This window comes from Pan troglodytes, chromosome 6, assembly GCF_028858775.2.
Source record: "Pan troglodytes isolate AG18354 chromosome 6, NHGRI_mPanTro3-v2.0_pri, whole genome shotgun sequence".
NCBI lineage: Eukaryota > Metazoa > Chordata > Mammalia > Primates > Hominidae > Pan > Pan troglodytes.
The window spans coordinates 34209219-34228550 of NC_072404.2; the positions used below are offsets into that span (position 1 = coordinate 34209219).

Genomic DNA, 19332 nt, shown 5'->3' on the forward strand with positions numbered 1-19332 from the left:
TTTCCAAGCTGACTCACACCACTAATGTCAGGGAGCCGTGTCACACGGCGCTGGGCTCTGCAAGCTGTTGCTTGCGCAGTCGCCCCCGCCGCTGCCGCTCCCGGGCGAGTGCACCAGGGTCCGCGCGGGCGGGGCGGGGTCGGGGCGGGGCCTGCCCCCTCGACGCGCCGGCCCCGCCCCTCGCTTCGTCCCTCCCCAGCGGACCGCAATGATTTAGAAGTTCAGGAATCCCACGTGACGTCACCGGGGGGGTGATGTAATGCACTCTAAATAGAATGTATTGTAATCTTTGCTCAGTCCAACGTGGTCCCTTCACCCGGGCTCCGCTGTTGCCTTCTCCACACTTGTTTGGTAAGTTCCTAAAAATACGGCTCGGCCACTTCTGGGGCTTTTGCATTTAGCCACTTTTGTTGCACTTGCCGCGGGAGCCATCTCGGGAGTGTACTTGTTTGCAGGGGTTGGTTCTCGGAAGCAGCCGCGAGGTTACTTGGTCCAGTGGGCAGGTCACAGGGCAAGGAGTAGGGAAGATGCGATGCATTTTTTTCTGGAGGGTGATCTGTGTTTGTAAACATTTTGGCGGACCAGAGGGAAGTCCGGCCCCGAGTGCTGGTAGACTGTGGAATTCGGCTGTGTCCTGAGGCCACCCTAGAGACCCCGCGCCGCGTGAGTGCCGGAGCGCTCGGTGGCCGCCGCGCCGCGCGCCTGAAGGGATGCTAACGTGGAGCCGGCGCCGAGTCCGCCCGGCGGGCGTGCGTGCGTGTGTGGGAGCGCGCGAGTCCCCTGACGCGGGGACCAGTTATGAATCGGGGGTGTGTGTTTGCCTCCAGAGACCTGGCAAGGTGCGGAGCCCTCCAGAAGTGCGGTCAAGCGGCAGCGGAGACGGCGAGCCAGGAACCTCCCCCCGCGTCCCCAGCTTCCCAGCGTGGCGGCGGAACCCCCGGAGAAAGTTTGCAAACTTCCAGCGGGCGCGGCGAGGACGCCGGGTCACCTAGGGGGCGGGTGGGCGCGCGCGCAGGGGGCTTGCTCTCCCCGGTGCGGAGCTGCAGCTGCCACCTCTCCCGCCGGCCTGCCGGCTGCAGCGGGTGGGCGCGCGCCCGGGGAGGGGAGGTCGCCCTCGGAGGGCGCTTGGCTTTCGCTCCAGGCGCTCCGGGCTGGAGAGCGGCGAGGCTCCGTCCGCTCCAGTCCACTCCTCCGGCCGCCTCCTGCCTCCGCTGCTTTCTTGCTGGCATCGTTACCTCTTCCCGGCCGCTGCCCCAAATGACAGCTCCGGCTCGAGCCTTGGCGGCGCCCAGGCAATTCCCAAGACCTGGCGGCGGAGTCTCCCCCTGCGGCAGATTCTCGGCAGAATCACTTGAACTTTTCACGAAGTTCTTAGAGGGGCAAGATGCGAAGGAAGGAACCAAGGAGATGTTTTCTCTCAGCAGCTGCATCCCGCTTCTTCTTTGCCATAGATTTATTTTTAAGGGGCGTCTGGTAGATAAAGCCCTAGACCTTGTCCACACTCTCACCCCCATCCCCAACTTTCCCTGGACCGGTGCCGCCCCCACTTGATGCTTGCTCAAGGCCGGGGACTGGAGCGGGCTACTTGTATATTTCGTTGTCAGTCTGCAGAATGTGTTTGATTTTTATTTTTCCCTCCTTCTCTGACATGTGTCAAGGAATAAAGACTGGATACAGGTCCATTACGTCATTCTGCAGGCCAGTAAGTGTTTGATTAACGGCTTGAGCTCCTCAAGGGTTCAGGAGCTTAGAATGCTGACAAAGCAACTCTGCTTTGCATCCCCCTACCCTCCCCACAACACACTCGTGCAATCGCCGGCTCCCTGGGCATCTTTATTGCCCTCTCTTCCCAGCCCCTCCCTCTCCACCACTCCCCCGTCTACACCGTTATCACTCTAGCCCCGCCCCCGCCTTTTTACAGCTTTCCCTGGGGCGAGCACGGTCCCTGGAGTGTGGGTAAAAGCTTCTGGGGTCTGAGGGGACCACTGTACCTGATCAGCGCGCAATCTGCCCTTTTGTATTATTTAAGAAAGGCACCAGCAAGCCTTCTCTTCTAGGGCGAAAATGCTTAGTCCTGATAGAAAAGGCAAATCAGGAAATGTTTGCAAGCGTTATGATAATACTCTGTCCTCGTGGTGGTGACTTAGGAAAACGATACACCCACTGCAAACAAAGTATTTCACTTTACGTAGTGCCTGCCCTTTAGCAGAAGAGGGATGCTGACAAAATCAGGTTTAGCTGAAAGGATCAAGACTAAACGTTTCATTTCCAAAGTGAGGGAATGTGAGTCGTTGAACCTAAACTTCCATACAATAAATTGCTGCGTGCGTTAGTTTCTAGCTCTTAACCTTAAGTTTCTATGTTGAAAGAGGAAGTCGAATACGTAAGTCATTGAATTGAGTCAGAACCTCCGTATCTGGCAGTTGAAATAAAGACCCTGTGTATGACTTGTTGCAAGGGATCAAAGTAAAAAGAACCCTCGGTGTGGGGGATGGGGGGTGGGTGAGGGAGGTGTGCAGCAGAAATTAAATAAAAAAAAGTATTAACAGAGTTTTGGATAGAGGGAGAGAGGAGATTGGAGTGGTCCCTGATTTGGAGTTGGTAAAAACTAAATAAAGAAAAGTTTACATTGCAAATATGTGGGAATTTCTTGAAGAACACATGTTTTCTTATAATTAGATCTACTTTCTTCAAAGCGAAAGACATGCTGTAGGGTAGGCATTTGTGAAACTCCTGTCTGGGGTCTAATTGACATCCTTCCCCAAGTTTGTGGCAGGATTTAGTATTTATTCACATCTAGAGATGAAATAGTGTAACCTCCACACAATATACGTGCATCGAAAATGTTGAACTTCTTGTTTGTGATGCATAGACTTAAAGGAAAAAAAATGGCCCAGTCATGGGCACTGGAAAGTGTGATTAATGATCAGTGATTTAGTGATCAGTGATTAGTGGTTTTATTCAAACTGTTACCTCTGACCAGAAGCACACATCAGAGGATTAACAGGCTCTTTAGATAAATGCTCATTAGTGGAAGGGGAAAAGCAAAGATAATAGGCATGCACCCAGGGACAACTTTCGAAGAAAATCATTCCCGTCTTCAGAATAATAAGCTCTATTAACAGAAAGCCCTTTTAATTTAAAACTTGCTTTTATCTTGTAAATCAAAGTTAGATGTAAAAGTTTGTAGTGCCATTATAACCTAAATTTTCCCATATCCACTAGATGTGGATTATCTCAGTAGCGATATTTTTTTTATTTAAACAAACAATTGGACCTTTAGAGCAGCTGAACCCTGACAAGTTCTTAACTCCCAGGGTTTGAAAGTGTCCCCCCTTCTAGCATGGAGATTGCAGCTTGCTAACTAGATGGCGCACTGTTATTTGGTGTTCTCTGCTGCGTAGCGCAGGAGTATAAACTGAGCATGTAGCTGCTTGCGAGGTGTTCTTCAACATTTACAACAAAGTTGATTCTGTGTAGGGTTGGAGGCTAGACAGTTCCACAAATTTTTAGTCACATTTTCCATGTCAGTTAAATCTAGGGAGTTCAAGACTACTGGAAAAATTAGTCTCATTACTAAAAGAAACTTAGAGAACGAGGGAGGTACCAGAGTCTAGGAGGTACCTCTGGGTTGCAGAAGTAATTGTAAAATACCAGACCTGTTCTTTTTACTAAAAGCTAGTTTCACTGTCTTCTGGTCTTAAATACTGAGGCAAATACTCAAGACTTATTTTCTTCCTAATCTTGCTGGTGAAACAGAAGTTACTAGAAAGAAAGGAAGAAAAAACTTGATTTGGTGACTGCAGGAAGCAACACGTTGCTGCTTTTATTCTACAGATAATGGTAAGGATGATGTTTATTATGCAATTAAACAGAGAGAAAACTTTGCACTTAGTTAAATAGAACCAATGTTGTATTTTCATAGATGGAATTCAGAAATGGAGTTTAGATTTTGCACAAAATTTTAATGTTGCTTTTGTCAGTTTCCTGGGACTTATAGCATTTTATGTGGAAGGATGTGTGTGTGTGTGTGTGTGTGTGTGTGTGTGTGTGTGTGTGTGTGTGAATAAGACTATTATTTCCCGGGTAAAATATGTTCAGGAGCATATGAACTACAGTGGGGAAGCTATGGAGCATGTTAAGTAATGTGTCAAGCATGAATTCCCCTTTCCGTGAGGTTTCATGAATCACTTCAATAAGTATTTAAGTTTTAATAAGAAAGTTCCTGAAAAAGAAACCTAAAAATAAAAATAAAAAAAAACAGTTTTCCGCATTCAAACCTAGATGTGTATGTCCCTGAAGGACGATTCTATGGGTTGAATATCAACTATTACTTTAGTTTTAAAACTTAAAAGAAGAAGAATAATAAAACTCACTTGTGTCTCCCCAGAAATGTTTCTCATTTTCCTTTGCTTATAGCATTTTATATGGATCTCTTATTTTTAAATCCTTACTGATTACAGTGGTTTTTATTTTTCAACTTCACTCATAGTAAACATATTCAAAATATCTCCAAGCCCACTATTTTTAATGTAAATTGCTGGTGCCCATAAATTGCCTGTCAATTAGCGGTCAGTCGTGACCTTATATAGTTTATACCTGAGAAGATAGTTTATTAGAACATTCCAACAAAAAATTGGAAACCATGCCCTTATTTATAGATCTCTGTTATGTCACAGCTTTTATTTGAATAGGTGGCTAAATGAATGGTAGTTTGTCAGAGAGACTTTTCCTGCATAGATTTTCAATTCTAGTAAGTTGAAGATTTTTGTTACAACGATTTGTCAGTTTCCCACACCTGCACATTCAAAACCAATCAATCATGGAGTTTCCATGATGGCAAGTTCCGAGACTCCCAATTTCTTACTATAATCTACTTTTTAGCAATGAGGTATCACAATCCTATAATATTTTCTTGTCATTGGAGTTTATTCTTACTAAGCTAAAAATTATTTTATGGGTGTGTAATGTTCACTAGATCAGTAAGATGTGAACTTTGTATTTGTAGTTCGTTTTCTTCTGGTTATGTTGTTGGATTAAGATTGGGATTTGAGTGGACTTATTATTTTTGTCATCTTTTCTTTCTTCTCCTTCTCCTTCTTCTAAGCAATGCAGTTAGTCACAAAATTAATGTGATCCTGGCTGGTGTTTCCCATCTATATGCTTCTTTTGCTTCTTACAAATTGGATTTCTACAGCAATTTAAGGTCTTTTTTTTTTAGAGGCAGCTTTCTTGGATGAAGATGGAACAGTGATCTCAGTCAATTCATTATCTCGTCCACTGTGACTACCAGCTGTATTATGGGAATCAACCAATGCTTAATTAGTGTTTAAAAATTTAAATCTATGACTATTTCTCTGAATTCTATTTAAGAAAATTATACAATTGAGATAAGGTAATAAACTGGGGGGCAATTGCCTTAAATATCTAAGTGTGAGGAAGAAGCACTTTCAGATATGCTAAACAGACTTAAAGACACAGAAGACCCTTTTTGTGTTGCTATTTGTAAACTAAGTAACCTATCTATTTTGTGGCAATGCTTTAAATACAAAGTCTGGCACTTTAAAAATGACATCATGTTTAATGTTTTCACTAAAGAATTATTACAATTCGTAATTAGGGAAAAAATGAGCAATTAGTGTTTTTTGAGTATCCATTAGTATTCCATTGTTGAGAATCACAAATCATAGATTTAACATAGGAATTTTTTTTTTATAAAAAGAGAGAAGCCTTTTAGAAATTTCCAGATAGTGATAGCACTCTTCCAGAAACCCCACTAAAATTTTTGAAGCTCTTATTGAGGACTCTGGGACTGTCACAGTAAAAGATAAAGTTTAGGATAAATTCTTGAACCCATAAAAGATATTATATTGACATTTCAATATTTCTTTTTTCCAAGTTCACTGTATTGCCTTCCCCCTCACCCCCGAGAAATAGATCAGAATCAGTTTATCACTTTAAAAATACGTATTTCAGCTGCTTTCTTCTATTTCCTTAAGGTTACATTTCTGATCTTAACCCTAAAAAGATTTTAGGATTTCAATCCTTAACAAGGATTGAAAACTACCAGGCTGGCGTTTGACTAGAACTGATTTTAGAGGGAGTTCCTTTAGGCCTAGAGATTCTGATGGTGAGATACAAAGGCTTATGGCTTTATGCGGATGGTAGGGCTAGGGGAGGGCCTCGGATTGATAGACCAATTTTTCATTTTACAGAAGAGACCCCTGGCTCACCCAAGGCCCAGAGCTAGAGAGAGCCAAACCAGGCTGAGAAGCCTGGTCCCTGCCTCCAGGTCGGGTGCTCCTGCCATAAATGCCCTTGTCAGGAATGGGGCATAACCTATGACTTTGTATCCTTCACTCTTTTCAAGCCTTTTGATGACTAATCTTTCAAAGACAAATTTTTATCAGATCTTTGGAATGAACACCTTAATCATAAAAACTGTAGTTTCTATTTCATTCATTCTTATATAATATCTGCAATGTTATTTTTTCTAATAAGGGCCTCCTTAATTAATTTTAACTTAAATTCTCCTTTTTTCATCATTATTGTGAGACATACCCTGTAAAACCACACCATCCAGATTTCATTTGAGAGTAAAAACCAGGCAGGACTAAAAATGGTCTGAAAGACTGTCTCAAGAACAAGGCAGTGACTTTCTCTACTTCCTGTCTTTTCTCTATCATCTGTGAGGATGGGATCTGAAATATTATTTAAAGTTAAAATAAATAACCTTTTTTGTCAAATAGAGAAACAGGTGATGTTTTTACTCTAGAGGGTGTACCTTTGCCTAGGATCTGTCTGTAATACATTATCTTTCCAGATGGATATATATGAGTGTGTTTGGAGGTGATGAGAAGTGAATTGAGTCTGGAAGTATGTTCTTTGAGGTTTGACTGGCAAAACTTGACCAATCATAACCAAAAAAATTCATGCATGCAACACAGAGGGCTCTAGAGCACCACACATTTGATTTAAGATGATATTTAGGCTTGTATTTAAGATGGGGAATAACAATGTCTAAATAGAAATCCTGAGTGCACCTACTGCATGTGTTGTTTGGCCTCACCCACGGGTTTCCTCTCCAGCTGTTTGCATGCGATTTTATATCAGAATTCAGGTCTCTTTTTATTCTTTCATTACACTGAGGAGCTCCTGTGTTGCAGGCATGATTTCTCCAATAGAACACATTTCAGCCAGTTTTATGCAGTCCTCTCTCTGTTGGCTTCCTAAGGGGGAAAAATACATGCAACAACAACAACCAAATCTTTGTTTTTGTTTGAATTAGCTATTAGAAGAAATACATTTAATCTCTATTTGCCAGATCTGGTAGGACCATTTCACTTTATCAAAACAAGATTTTCTCCTTTAAGTAAGTTGGCTTCTGACTGGCCAGGTATTAATTCATGCATCAGACAGTAGAAGGCATTGGGATAAAGTCCATTTCCACCAGGGTATCTAGCTATGGTGGGGTGCACCATCATGAAGGGCCTGATTTGCCTCACTGCAATGACAACATTGTGCAGAAAAACACTGACTCCGAGGAGGAGAAACAATATTATAGGCTCAAGCTTCTAAAATCATATCAGGGAATGATCCTGTGTCGAAGGTGACTGTCAGAACGCTGGGGGCCTCCAGGGTCATTTTCTAAACTACAGCATGACAAAATGTTCTCTTTGTCTATTCTCTGCATTTTCCTTCAGGTAGTGTTTCCCTAGATTCATTCTTTAACATCCATTTCAACTACTCTGCCTTGATGAATAATCCTGCAGTAACAAGTCACAAATGTGTACACAGCAGAGCAGAGATATTTTTCCATAAGGAAAACAGATTTTTATATCAAATCTTAGAAGAAACAATTAGCAAAACAAAAGGGGGGAAGAAGAGTTGAAATTCGACTGATGGCATAACAAGCTCTGTCCATTCGTGGCTCTGCAACAATGAGAAGCCTGAGACTGGAGGAGGGACGCAATCCCCAGAGAGCTGCCTTGAGCTTATTATGCTTCTCTGCCTCAGTTTCTTCATTTGTGATGAGAATGTCGGGCTCACCCAGCACTGTCCGGTAGTGAGAGCCACAAATGTGAGCCACATATTTCATTTTAAACGTTTTAGTAGCCACATTAAAAAGGTTAAAAAGAAACAGGTGAAGTCATTTTAATAACACTTTGATTTAACCTGATATATCCAAAATATTATCATTTAAACATGTAATCCATATAAAAATGTTAATGTACTACTTTACATTCTCTCTCTCTCTCTCTTTTTTTTTTTTTTTGGTACTAAATCTTTGAAATCCAGTGTGTATTTCACAACTACAGCATATCTCAATTTGGACTAGCCACATTTCAAGTGCTCAATATCCACGTGTGGCCAGTGACTATGGTATCAGACAACACAGGGTAAATCAGTGGTTTATGATCCTGGCAGCCCAGTAGTACCACCTGTGGAACTTATTAAAAAACACTGATACCCTTCCACTCTGACATTCTGATTTAATTGGTTTGGGGTGAAGGCCTGGGCCTCTGTATATTTTAAAAGCTCCACAAGTGTTTCCAATGTGTAGCAGAGGTTGAGAACCACGGTTCTAACTGATCTCTAAGGAATCTTCTACTCTAATATTCTATGATTCTATTTAAGGAAAGGGATTGCAGTAAAGCGTTCATTCAGAGTTCAAGGGCAGCAAGCAGTTGTTACAAGCATTGCGGCACCCTGCAACACATATTTAAGAAAATATAACTGATAAAGATTAAAATTTACAGAATGAATAACTTAGACAATAATTCTTTGCACCACAAATGGGCTCTGTTTTGTGTAACTTTCAAACGTGGGTGTTTTAAATGGTCTGCTTCACTAGAAATCTTAATTTAGGATTTGATTTACATGTAGCCTCGTAGAAACCCTCTGTTTTGGAAAAGGTCAGGATTCTCACATTTCAGTTACAGTATTTTGCCAGCTTACTCTTTTGCCCCAGATACTTGCCTTTAGTTGTTTGGGGAGGGAAATTTTTACTCCAGTTGAGACATCTGGATCCCCCAGAATTTTCTTCCTTCCAAGCTTTTAACAGACTTGTGTTATTGCCTAGACCAGATTTTCTCATGTCAAGATGTTAGTTATAACCTCCTAGACTTAAGGTATTCATTTTTATTTGTCACCTTTTAAAATATTAGAAGAATCAATGTTTTTCAATGCACATCAGAATGCTTTATTTTAATATACCTGTTTTTTATAATACACCAGTCTGTGCATTCACTAAAGGATGCAAAAAGTATAAAATAAAAAATAATTTCCAAACTCCTCACGCACCTTCTTGTGAAGTCTACAAACAGAATTGTTTGCGGAGGGGAGGAGAGACCTTGGTGTCAGCCTCTTGTGACTTCATGCTGCAGAGAGCCTCTGCATCCCCAAATTCATGAGTCATTTCACTCTGACCCTCTCTCTCCTTATCCCCTGCAGAGCCATCTATGTCCAAATACATGTCTATTCGACCATATCGCCTTTAAAGCATGACTATAAACTAGTTTTAAATATAAAATTACATGTTTTTCTACATTTTGTGGTGATATTTGTGTTTTCTGTAATGTCATTCATTGGAAGAATGTTAGCTTTCATTTATTAACACATAGCTCTAATCCCCATTTTATAGATGGGAAAACTAAGAGATTGCCAAGGCTAGGCATCCTGCTCATTGATTAGATGGGTGGTTGGTATGAGAAAAGAGCTCACATTTATTAGTGCCATGTATTCCAGATATTCCAGATAGAAGCACTGCTTTGGGTTGCTTCCAGGTAGGGATTTTCCAATTGCTTGTACTATTGCACTTGTCTTTGTATTTATAAATAACATTCTTTCGGGTGCTTTCCCATGCATTATTTGCAGTTAAATGGTTTCCTTGCTAATACCTCTTACTTTCCAGCTTCAGGCTACATGTAGCTGGATTGATTAGTAAATACATAAGGATATATTAACTTCTTAACATGGAATCTGTTTTAAAAGTTGCACAGAGACATCTGTTGCAAACCTGTGTTTTTGGTAGTATCCAGGGAAACTTTCTCTCAGGCTACTTTGTGATTGACTGTTAAAAGTATTGTGTGGAGAGACAATGAGATTAATGATGTAAGTTACTCATCTGTTTTGGGGATTGAAGGCAAAGGCCTGTACGGATTCATTTGTTGAGCAAGATAGACTCTAGCCCTAGCTCCTAAATTATCTTTTATAAGACACTTTAGCCCTTGTTGCGCCAATGTACTGTCTTCACACTTGGTCTGGAGCCATCTGTGTTTAAGTATTTGGTTTTTGTTTTCTCCTAATAATGATGATACGTTGGGCTTGGCCATTTGCAGTCTCTGTCTGCATTTCTGTGTCTTTGATGGGTGAGCTATTGATTAATAGTGCAATTTTCGACCAGTGCCAGGTAGCGATTATTTTGGATTCTTTCCTCCAAGCATCATGCTAAATTTAAAGCAATTTTAATATTCATACATATACATGCTTATGGTGTTTATGCTTGTATGAAAATAAATGTGTATATAAATAAAAACCTGGGCCAGTGAGGACCAGAATGTTAGCAGGGCATACACTTGCAAATGTGCTTATCATTTTTTTAAGGATGCCCATGGACACATTGTAACTCCTATTGGCCAAATATCTATTTGTAACATTGATTCAGATACATATTGTTGATTAAAAGATATTGTGAGATTAAAAAAATTGAAACCATATTTAAGACACTCCTTTTTTCTGAGAAGGCCTGTCTAAGCACACATTGTTTACAATTTTGTCTTCCAGTTTTGCAAAATCGGATGAGTAACAACCACCATTCTTAGGGTTGTGCTGTGTTGACATCATCAAAGATGAGGGTGCAGTGTTTTGGCACCATGAAGCAGCATGTAATTTGAAATTGTACTTTTTGCTAAACACCCATGCTGATCTCCAAACCATTCAAACACTAAAAAACCAAAACAAAACAGTAATGTCTGCTGATTGGATGGAGGCAGCATGGGCAAAGTACAATTTTTTTTTTTTTTCATGTGCTTTGGAAGCACTTACAAAAATCAGGGAGAAAAAGAGTACATATAATTACTTGACATGCCCTTTGGAAGGGACATTCTTAAGACAGACAGGTTGAGTCTTTAACCTAAAGTTCATTTTTATCCTTTCCAGGAAATGTGCTTTCTTTTTTCCTTTTTTTAAGCACAAACGTGGTTGTATCTTTAAAAGGAAGGCTTAAGAGTAAATCATGTGGCTGCTTTATCTTTATTTAACATTTAGAAGATATTTTAGGAGATCTATTTAGGAAGTCTTATATTCCTTCACATAGTTGTAGTTATTTAATGCTTGTTTAAAAACATAGGGGGTTCTGGAGATTGGTTGCACAACAGTGTGAGTATACTTAGCACTACTGAACTGTATACTTAAAAATGGTTAAGGTGAGGCCGGGCATGGTGGCTCATGCCTGTAATCCCAGCACTTTGGGAGGCCAAGGCAGGAGGATCACTTGAGGTCAGGAGTTCAAGACCAGCCTGGCCAATATGGTGAAACCCCTTCTCTACTAAAAATACAAAAAATTAGCCGGGCATGGTGGTACACACCTGTAGTCCCAGCTACTCGGGAGGCTGGGACAGGAGTATCGCTTGAAGGCAGGAGGCAGAGTTTGCAGTGAGCTGAGATCGCACCATTGCACTCTAGCCTGGGCTTTGCAGCAAGACTCCATCTCAAAAAAAAAAAAAAAAGGTTAGGGTGGCAAGTTTTATGTTATATATATTTTACCACAGTTATAAGAAATGGGGAAAAAGTTTGCTTGTACCCATTCCCCAGATGGGGGAAAATAGAGTGTACAGACCATTTGTTTCAAGTTAGATGCATCCACTTTAATTTTTTTTTAATTTGCATTCACTTATTTTTATTTCAGTAGCTTTAGGGGTACAAGTGGTTTTGGTTACATAGATGAATTATGTAGCAGTGAAGTCTGGGCTTTTAGTGCATCTGTCACTGGAATACTGTACATTGCACCCACTAGGTGATTCCTATTCCTCACCCTTTCCCAACTTTCTCCCTTCTGAGTCTCCAATGTCCATTATACCACTCTGTCTGCCTTTACATACCCCATAGCATAGCTTCCACCTATAAATGAGAACATCCAGAAATTTGGTTTTCCATTTCTGAGTTACTTCACCTAGGATAATGGCCTCAGTTCCATCCAAGGTGCTACAAAAACATGATTTCATTCTTTTTTATGGCTGAGTAGTATTTCATGGTATACATATACCACATTTAAAAAATGTTTTATTTCCATAGGTTTTGGGGGAGCAGGTGGTATTTGGTTATGTGAGTAAGTTCTTTAATGGTGATTTGTGAGATTTTGGGGATGCATCCACTTTACTGTCATAACGGGAAGGTCAAAAATCTAAACAGGACTTTTGCACTTTGGGATAATGTAGACAGACGACAATCGGTATGTGTGTGATGTGATTTTGACACATAGGAGAATCCAGGGTAGCTAAAAGCTAGGCACGTAACACTGCATGCCTCTTTTCTGGCTTGGATCTGGGTGAGCCCTGTGTGTAGAAAGCTGTATCATTCCATTTGAAAATGCATTTGACCTTATTTGAGCAGTTTTTAAGAAATTTACTTGATAGCCTTTAGCACCATATATATATATACACACACACTATATATATATATACCATATATATATATACACACACCATATAGTGTGTATATATATATACACACACACACACTCTCTCTATATATATGTACCATATATATGGTATATATATAAAATACCATATATATAGAGAGAGTGTGTATGTGTGTGTGTGTGTATATATATATATGTATACTCAACTGAGATCAATGAAAAAAGTCAGGCAAGAAGCCTTGTAGTTTATGTCAGGGAATGTAAACCCACACTTCACAGTAACACTGACCAATGAGAAGTTGCTTTGCGGGGGACAACCTGGGAGTTGAAAATTTTGGAGACAGATCACAGGGGGAATGGTGGAGGAAATTAGAGATATTTGACTCAGAAAGGAGGAGGCCCAGGCTTGTGCATAATATCAAGGAACATTCTGTGGACAAGAGGATACTATTTCTGACTTATTCTCTGTGCTTCGGGGAAAAACAGTGAAAATTGCAGGAAGGAGATGGTTTGCTGTGTGGAGAGATGGAGTGTGCTGTGTTTGCTCTTTTGGCTCCAAAGAGGGAAGAATTTTGGAACAAGTAGACCTGTACATCAATGGAAAGGATTGTCTCAGAAATTAGTGACCTCCCTGGCATGGGGTGTCAGAATTATTATAGGAAGAGTTTCTAGAAGCAGTAAGAAGGAGGGCTGGGCCAGTTGCTCCTGGCTTTTTTTGGATAATGAACACTTTAAACAATTAGGTAAAAGCTATGAGCCAGTTTTCATAAAAATAACATATAGGCAAATATTCATGAGAAGGTTCATGGACCCAGAAGCCATGGACTCCAGAATGAAAAAATCTCTGGGCTCAATAATGATGCTTAACAATGCCATGGTTATATGGACACATAAACTTAAAATTGCTGCGGTTGAATGAATATGATCAGTTTCATGTGGTTCATCCTACATGTGTTGGTGCATACATTACATGTATTAAGCTATGAAAGTAACCAGAGCTAATGAACTTCCGGTGAAGTGTATAATCCGGAATGGAAATTCACATTCATTGGATTCTCATTTATGTTTCTCTATGAGAGTAACTGCCTGTTTGCCCAATAGCCCATACCTAGACAACCACTGATTAATAACACCTTACATTGTTTAGGAGTTTCAAAGTAATTTAATAGAAATTATCTTATTAGGGTGATATAACAACTCAGTGAAATATGAAGGATAGATATTATCCTTCCCATTTTAGTGGATGCAGAAACTAAGAATCCCAGGGCTTAAGTGGTATGTGCAGTCCCAGCTAAAGTAAGTGCCACACATATAACTGGAATTCAGGTATCCTTCCCTCCCTTCTTCCTTTTCTCCTGCTTCTCTTTGCCCGTCCTCTCTGCCTCCATGCTAGCCACATACACTTATGGAACCAAGTGTGCTCTTTGTTACTAAGAAGCAGCAACAACCACAAATAAACCAAGCAGCTCCTTTCCAATACAAATATCAGCACCCTGTCTGAGCCTAAATTCCTTTCCTTCCTTCATCCCTTCCTTCATTAAATATTAACTGAGCGTCTATTATGTGCTGGGTACCAGGGATACATGATCAAAATCAGACACAGTCCCACTCCTCATAGAACTTGTACCAGGTAAGTCACTGCAACTTAGTGTTTCAGGAGGAGGGCGAGGGGGTGCAAGCCTGGAGACAGAAAACCCAGTTAGGGGCTATTGTGGTTATCCAGACAAGAGATGATGGGGGCTTGAGTTATGATGGTGCCAGATTCAAAAGCCATGTAAGAGGCAAGAGCAGTATGACTTGGGGATTGATTAACTGGAAGATGAGGGGACCAGAGAGTGGGGAAGATGGAGTCAGGATAAGCCTGACCCAGTAAGAAAGTCTGGGTCATCCTTTGTGGTGCTGAATTGGGGGATGGTGAATTGGGGGATGGATTCTGGCCCAGTGCCCACAGGCTTGTGTCTGCATCCTGAGAACAGAAAATGGCTGTGAACAAAAATGCCAAGAGCAACTGTAACTGAAAGGTACAGTGCATTATTGGGTTCCGTGGCAGTACAGCTTTGGTAACTTCTCCCAGAGAGTGGCTCCACAGGGAGAAAGGCACCCCCTCCTCCCAGGGCGACCACATCTCTGGCACTCAGTGGGTCTAGGGCATGGCCGGGAGTGTTAGCTTCCTGAGGCTGCTGTAGCAAAGTAGCACAAACTCGGGGGCTTAAACAACAGACACTTATTCTCTCACAGTTCTGGAGGCTGCGAGTCAGAAATCTAGGTATTGGCAGGGTGGGTTCCTTCCCAGGGCCTGTGAGGAAGAATCTGTTCCAGGCCTCCCTCCTTCTTCTGTCTTCTCTGTGACTTCACATGGTCTTCCCTTCGCATATCTGTCTCCAAGTTCCTCTTTTTATAAGGATGTCAGTCATATTGCATGAGAGCCCACACTAATGACCTCATTTTAACTTAATTACCTCTACAAATACTTTATCTTCAAAGAAAGTCCCTTTCTGAGGTACTGGGAGTTTGGACTCCAACATATCTCCTTTCAGGAAAACACAATTCAAACCACTACAGCAGGTGTGTCCAGCAAGAAGGCAGCACCCAGGTCAGGTAATAATGGGACTCTAGGAGAACAAGCAGATTGGGAGTGATATGTTTTATAATCAGACATTTTTTTAGCACATGCTGAAAATAAACCTCAGATAGATCCCTGGAAAAACCTGGAACAAGTCTTCGGAGATGGGGATCCATATGTTAATTACCAACTATGGACATAGCCAGCAAAACACAGCAAAACAAGCCTACTCTTAAAAATAGATACATACATGTTGCACTGACTGACAAATTTTTGCTAATGTAGGCATTACCCTTGGTTTGGCCTTGAATTTGTCACCAGGATTTGTAAAAGAGCAACGCTGAAAGGTTAACACCAACTTTTAACCATGAGAAGAAAGAATTAAATACAACTATAGTTTGCCACTCTGGCAGCCTTAACAATTATTGTTTTGATGTGCTAACATTTACTGACAAGGACAAAAATCACCCATTCCCATAAATACACACACACTAAGCTAAGTATAAATGTTTCAGTGTGGGAAGGAAAAAAATTCTGATTTTCTGGTTGTTGATGGATAATTTATGTCTATGTGCTTCCTTTGCTTTGCACAATGAAAAGACAAAATTCTGCATTTTAGAAACACATCATAATAAAAAGACAACTCAGTTTAAAATGGGCAAAGATCCGACTAGACAGTTTTTTAAAAAATTTTTATTTTAGGCTCATGGGTACATGTGTGGGTTTGTTAGATAGGTAAATTCAATGTCTTGGGGGTTTGTTGTACAGATTGTTTTGTCACAGAAAATTTTTAAAAGAAAATATACAAATGGCCAGTAAGCACATGAAAATATGTCCAACATCACTATCTATCAGGGTTACTTGTAATGGCCAAAAATGTGGAAATAACTCAAAGCCCATCAACTGTTGAGTAGATAAGCAAAATATGGTGCATCCATATATTGAAAAATTACTTGGTTGTAAAAAAAAAACTACTGAAATATACTATAACATGAATGAACCTTGAAAACATGCTCAGAAAAGGAATCCAGCCATAAAGGACCATATATTATATAATTCCATACATAGGAAATGTCCAGAATAGGCAAATCCGTAGAGACAGAAGGTAGATTCATGATTGCCTAGGACTGGGGGTGGGGTGGGGAGTTCAGGGGTGACCATTGAAGAGTATGTAATTTCTTTTGGGGGTGATGAAAATGTTCTAAAATTGTAGTGATGGTTGCACAAATCTGAATATTCTAATGTCATTAGATTGCATGCTTTAAGTGAGTGAATTGTATGGTATGTGAATTAGGTCTCAGTAAAGCTGTTAAAAAAAGATAACACATCATGGAAGAAAACATGGGCTGCTAAATTCAGTTAGAATACATGCCAAATAGGGCATGTTGATCCAACAGCTTCTCTGCATATTTGGGATGAGTAGCTGTTGATAGGGCATTTCAGACCTCAGTCTTACAGCATTTATCATATGTATCTCCAGCTTGCACCTCTCTCCTTGGCAATGGCCTTCACTGCGCCTTTGACATTTTCCAACTGCGCCTTTAACATTTTCCTCTAGATGGACTGCTGCTTTTCCTTAATTTTCAAATTGTTCAGACACAAACTCATCCTTATACCAGTTCTTCTCCTGACACACCCATTTCAGTGAGGGTCACCACTGTCCTCTGGGCCCCCAGATTGAGGCTTCATGCCCTTCACTGACTTGGCCCTTTTCTTTGGTAGTCTTGAACATATCATTGCCACATCTTCTGGACTCTGCCTTAGCAGTGTCCTTGTCCTGTCTCCTTCTAACCCAATTCCCCCTATTAACTGAGAATTAAGGGGAGCAGAATTATTTATTGAGTCTTTAGTGAGACTCCTCTCTTGCTCTACTATGTCAACCTTCATAACAAACTTAGCAAAGGGCTACAATTACCCTTTTTTATAGCTAAGGAAAATAAGGCTTAGAGGTTAAGGGACTTGACCAGTGGGACAAAACCAGTAAATGGAGGAGTTGGGTTTGGTCCCAGTTTTGTCTGGTCCCTGAGCTCATACTCTGTCCATTCTAGCTACCAAGAATTGCTCCCTTGCATAGCTCTGAACATCCCATTTCCCTTTTCAAGAACCTTCACTGGTGCCCTGTCTCAAGGCCCCTAGGCCCCTCAGCCACATCCTTGTAGGTGTACTCCATATTCAAGACAGATCCACTGTGGTTTGTGTTGAGTGCCTCTCTGGCATGTTCTTCCCTGGAACATCTGCAATCCTCTAGTACAGTGGTTCCAGACACACACGTGCACACATTCACCCAGACATGCTGCACTCACCTCCTGCCTGTGAAAACAGTACTCTCCAAGGCCCATCTCAGTCATCATCTCCTGATCTGCAAAACCAAAAGCAGAATGCAAAATTAATTAATTCCTTAGTGCTTTGTTAATCTTTTTCTTATGGTTTTAAGAAAACGTATCTTCTATTGTGATTATTTTTGTGTTTTTCATAAACTCCCTCTCCTGGATTGTAAGCTCCATGACAGCAAGAACTGAATCTTGCCTAGTTTTGACTTCTTTCATCGAATTAGCATAGAGTAGATGGTGACACACAGTAGATGGCAAATTAATTTTGCATGAACTGACTAAAGAGACACTCACTCATTGCTGCCATAAACTTCCTAGAATCAGCATGAGATGTTAACCAGCCTGGTGAGTGTTCCTGGAGGACCACCCTAGGAAGATTTTTTAGGTATACTGATGAAGTCCCCTTCTCTCAGTATCACATTAATTTTAAACTCTGTTGCTAAAAGACAACTGTCATAATATTTTAGAGATCAAAAATGGAGGTGAATGAATCCATCGCCAAGAGTCTTATAACCCTAAGGAAAAACTGATTTTTCATTTTTACATTCTCTTGCATTCTTTGTGCAGAGAGGAACATAATTTGTAAATAGTTTTAATCAGAGCATAGACATATTTTAAAATTCTGCTTCCTTCACTTAAAACTATACCACAGACATGTTTTCATGTCGCTACATAGTTTTCAAAACTATGATTATGCATAAGATTCCATTGAGTTTCTATGCCATAATTTCTTAACCAACCCCTATTGTTTGACATTTAACTTTGCTGTGGATTTTTAAAAAATGATTCTAAAAAACACATGACCAACTTTTGGCAAGAGAAATGTATACTCTGACGACATTAATCTCCTTTCCCTTAGGCTGGTTGAAAAATCTTCCTTTAGGGTTGAGCTTAGGCACAATTGTGACAGAGACTGAGTTTGTTTTGGATACGCTCACACTTTATTCCTTCTATCTCTGCCCTTCCTCCTCTCAACACATTGTATTTCCCCACGGTGCCTGTCACAGGGACTTGGGGTCTGCCCTCCTCCTCCAGAGACTGACCTGCCTCCCATGAACTCTGCCCTCCTCCTCACCCCTCCTAGCCAGACTTCGCTCTCCTCTTGCATTTCCAAAGCCTCAATCTTAGTAAGATACTAGGCACTCAATCTATTTCTTTTCTGGGTTTATAATATTATACAAAAGGACTTCCGGAGATGGCTATGTGATAACCCAGCCAAGTGCATCACTAAAGGTGGATCTTTGCTCTTTAGTTAGGACTCTTCCAGGTTCTAAGGATATGGCAGTGAACCAAACAAAATCTCTACATAGGTAGGTAAATAACACCTAATATAGTAGTAAGTGCTAAAAAGAAAGATAAAGCCAGGGAAGTGGATCAAGTGTTCTCTTTCATGTTTCAGTTGGAATAGTCCAGGAAGGTGGACTTTCAGATAAGGTGACATATGAGAGGAGAGCCACCAGGGAAGGGAGGAATTCCTATGGAGATGTGGAGAAGGAGCTTTCTAGGTAAGGGGCTGCTTGGTACAAGGGCCCTGCTGTTTTGGATGGTGTGCTTGAGGAACTGCAAGGAAGCAGATGTAGAGACAAGGAGGGAAGCAGTGGGGGCTGCTGGGTGGCTGATCATCCAGGGGCTTTAAACCATGCCATGGTCTCTGGATATTAATCTCAGCCAGGTAGGAAGCTATTGGATAGTTTTGGGTAGAGCATCTATCACTTATAAAGCCCTCCATTGTGGTTGGAGGATAGACTGTGTAGGAGCAAGGGTGGCAGCTGGAAGACCCATGAGGAGGCAAGAGACAA

At 41.1% G+C, this 19332-nt stretch overlaps 1 protein-coding gene across 6 annotated transcripts in view; it reads left to right on the forward strand.

Annotated features, from left to right (window-relative positions):
• The first annotated feature begins 239 nt into the window (after positions 1–239).
• CREB5 (cAMP responsive element binding protein 5) overlaps positions 240–19332 on the forward strand; it is a 416043-nt gene continuing 396950 nt past the window's right edge. Inside the window, exon 1 of one of the 6 annotated variants that reach the window (XM_009452831.5) lies at positions 240–351. Coding sequence is in view for 1 of the 6 variants with exons in the window: in XM_063815281.1 (XP_063671351.1) it covers positions 3841–3843 (3 nt within the window). In the remaining 5 variants the exon portion in view is untranslated. Of the gene's footprint in view, positions 352–3407; positions 3844–19332 lie in introns of those variants that run through there. The other 5 variants (XM_063815284.1, XM_054687448.2, XM_063815288.1 and 2 more) reach the window with 5 other exon arrangements.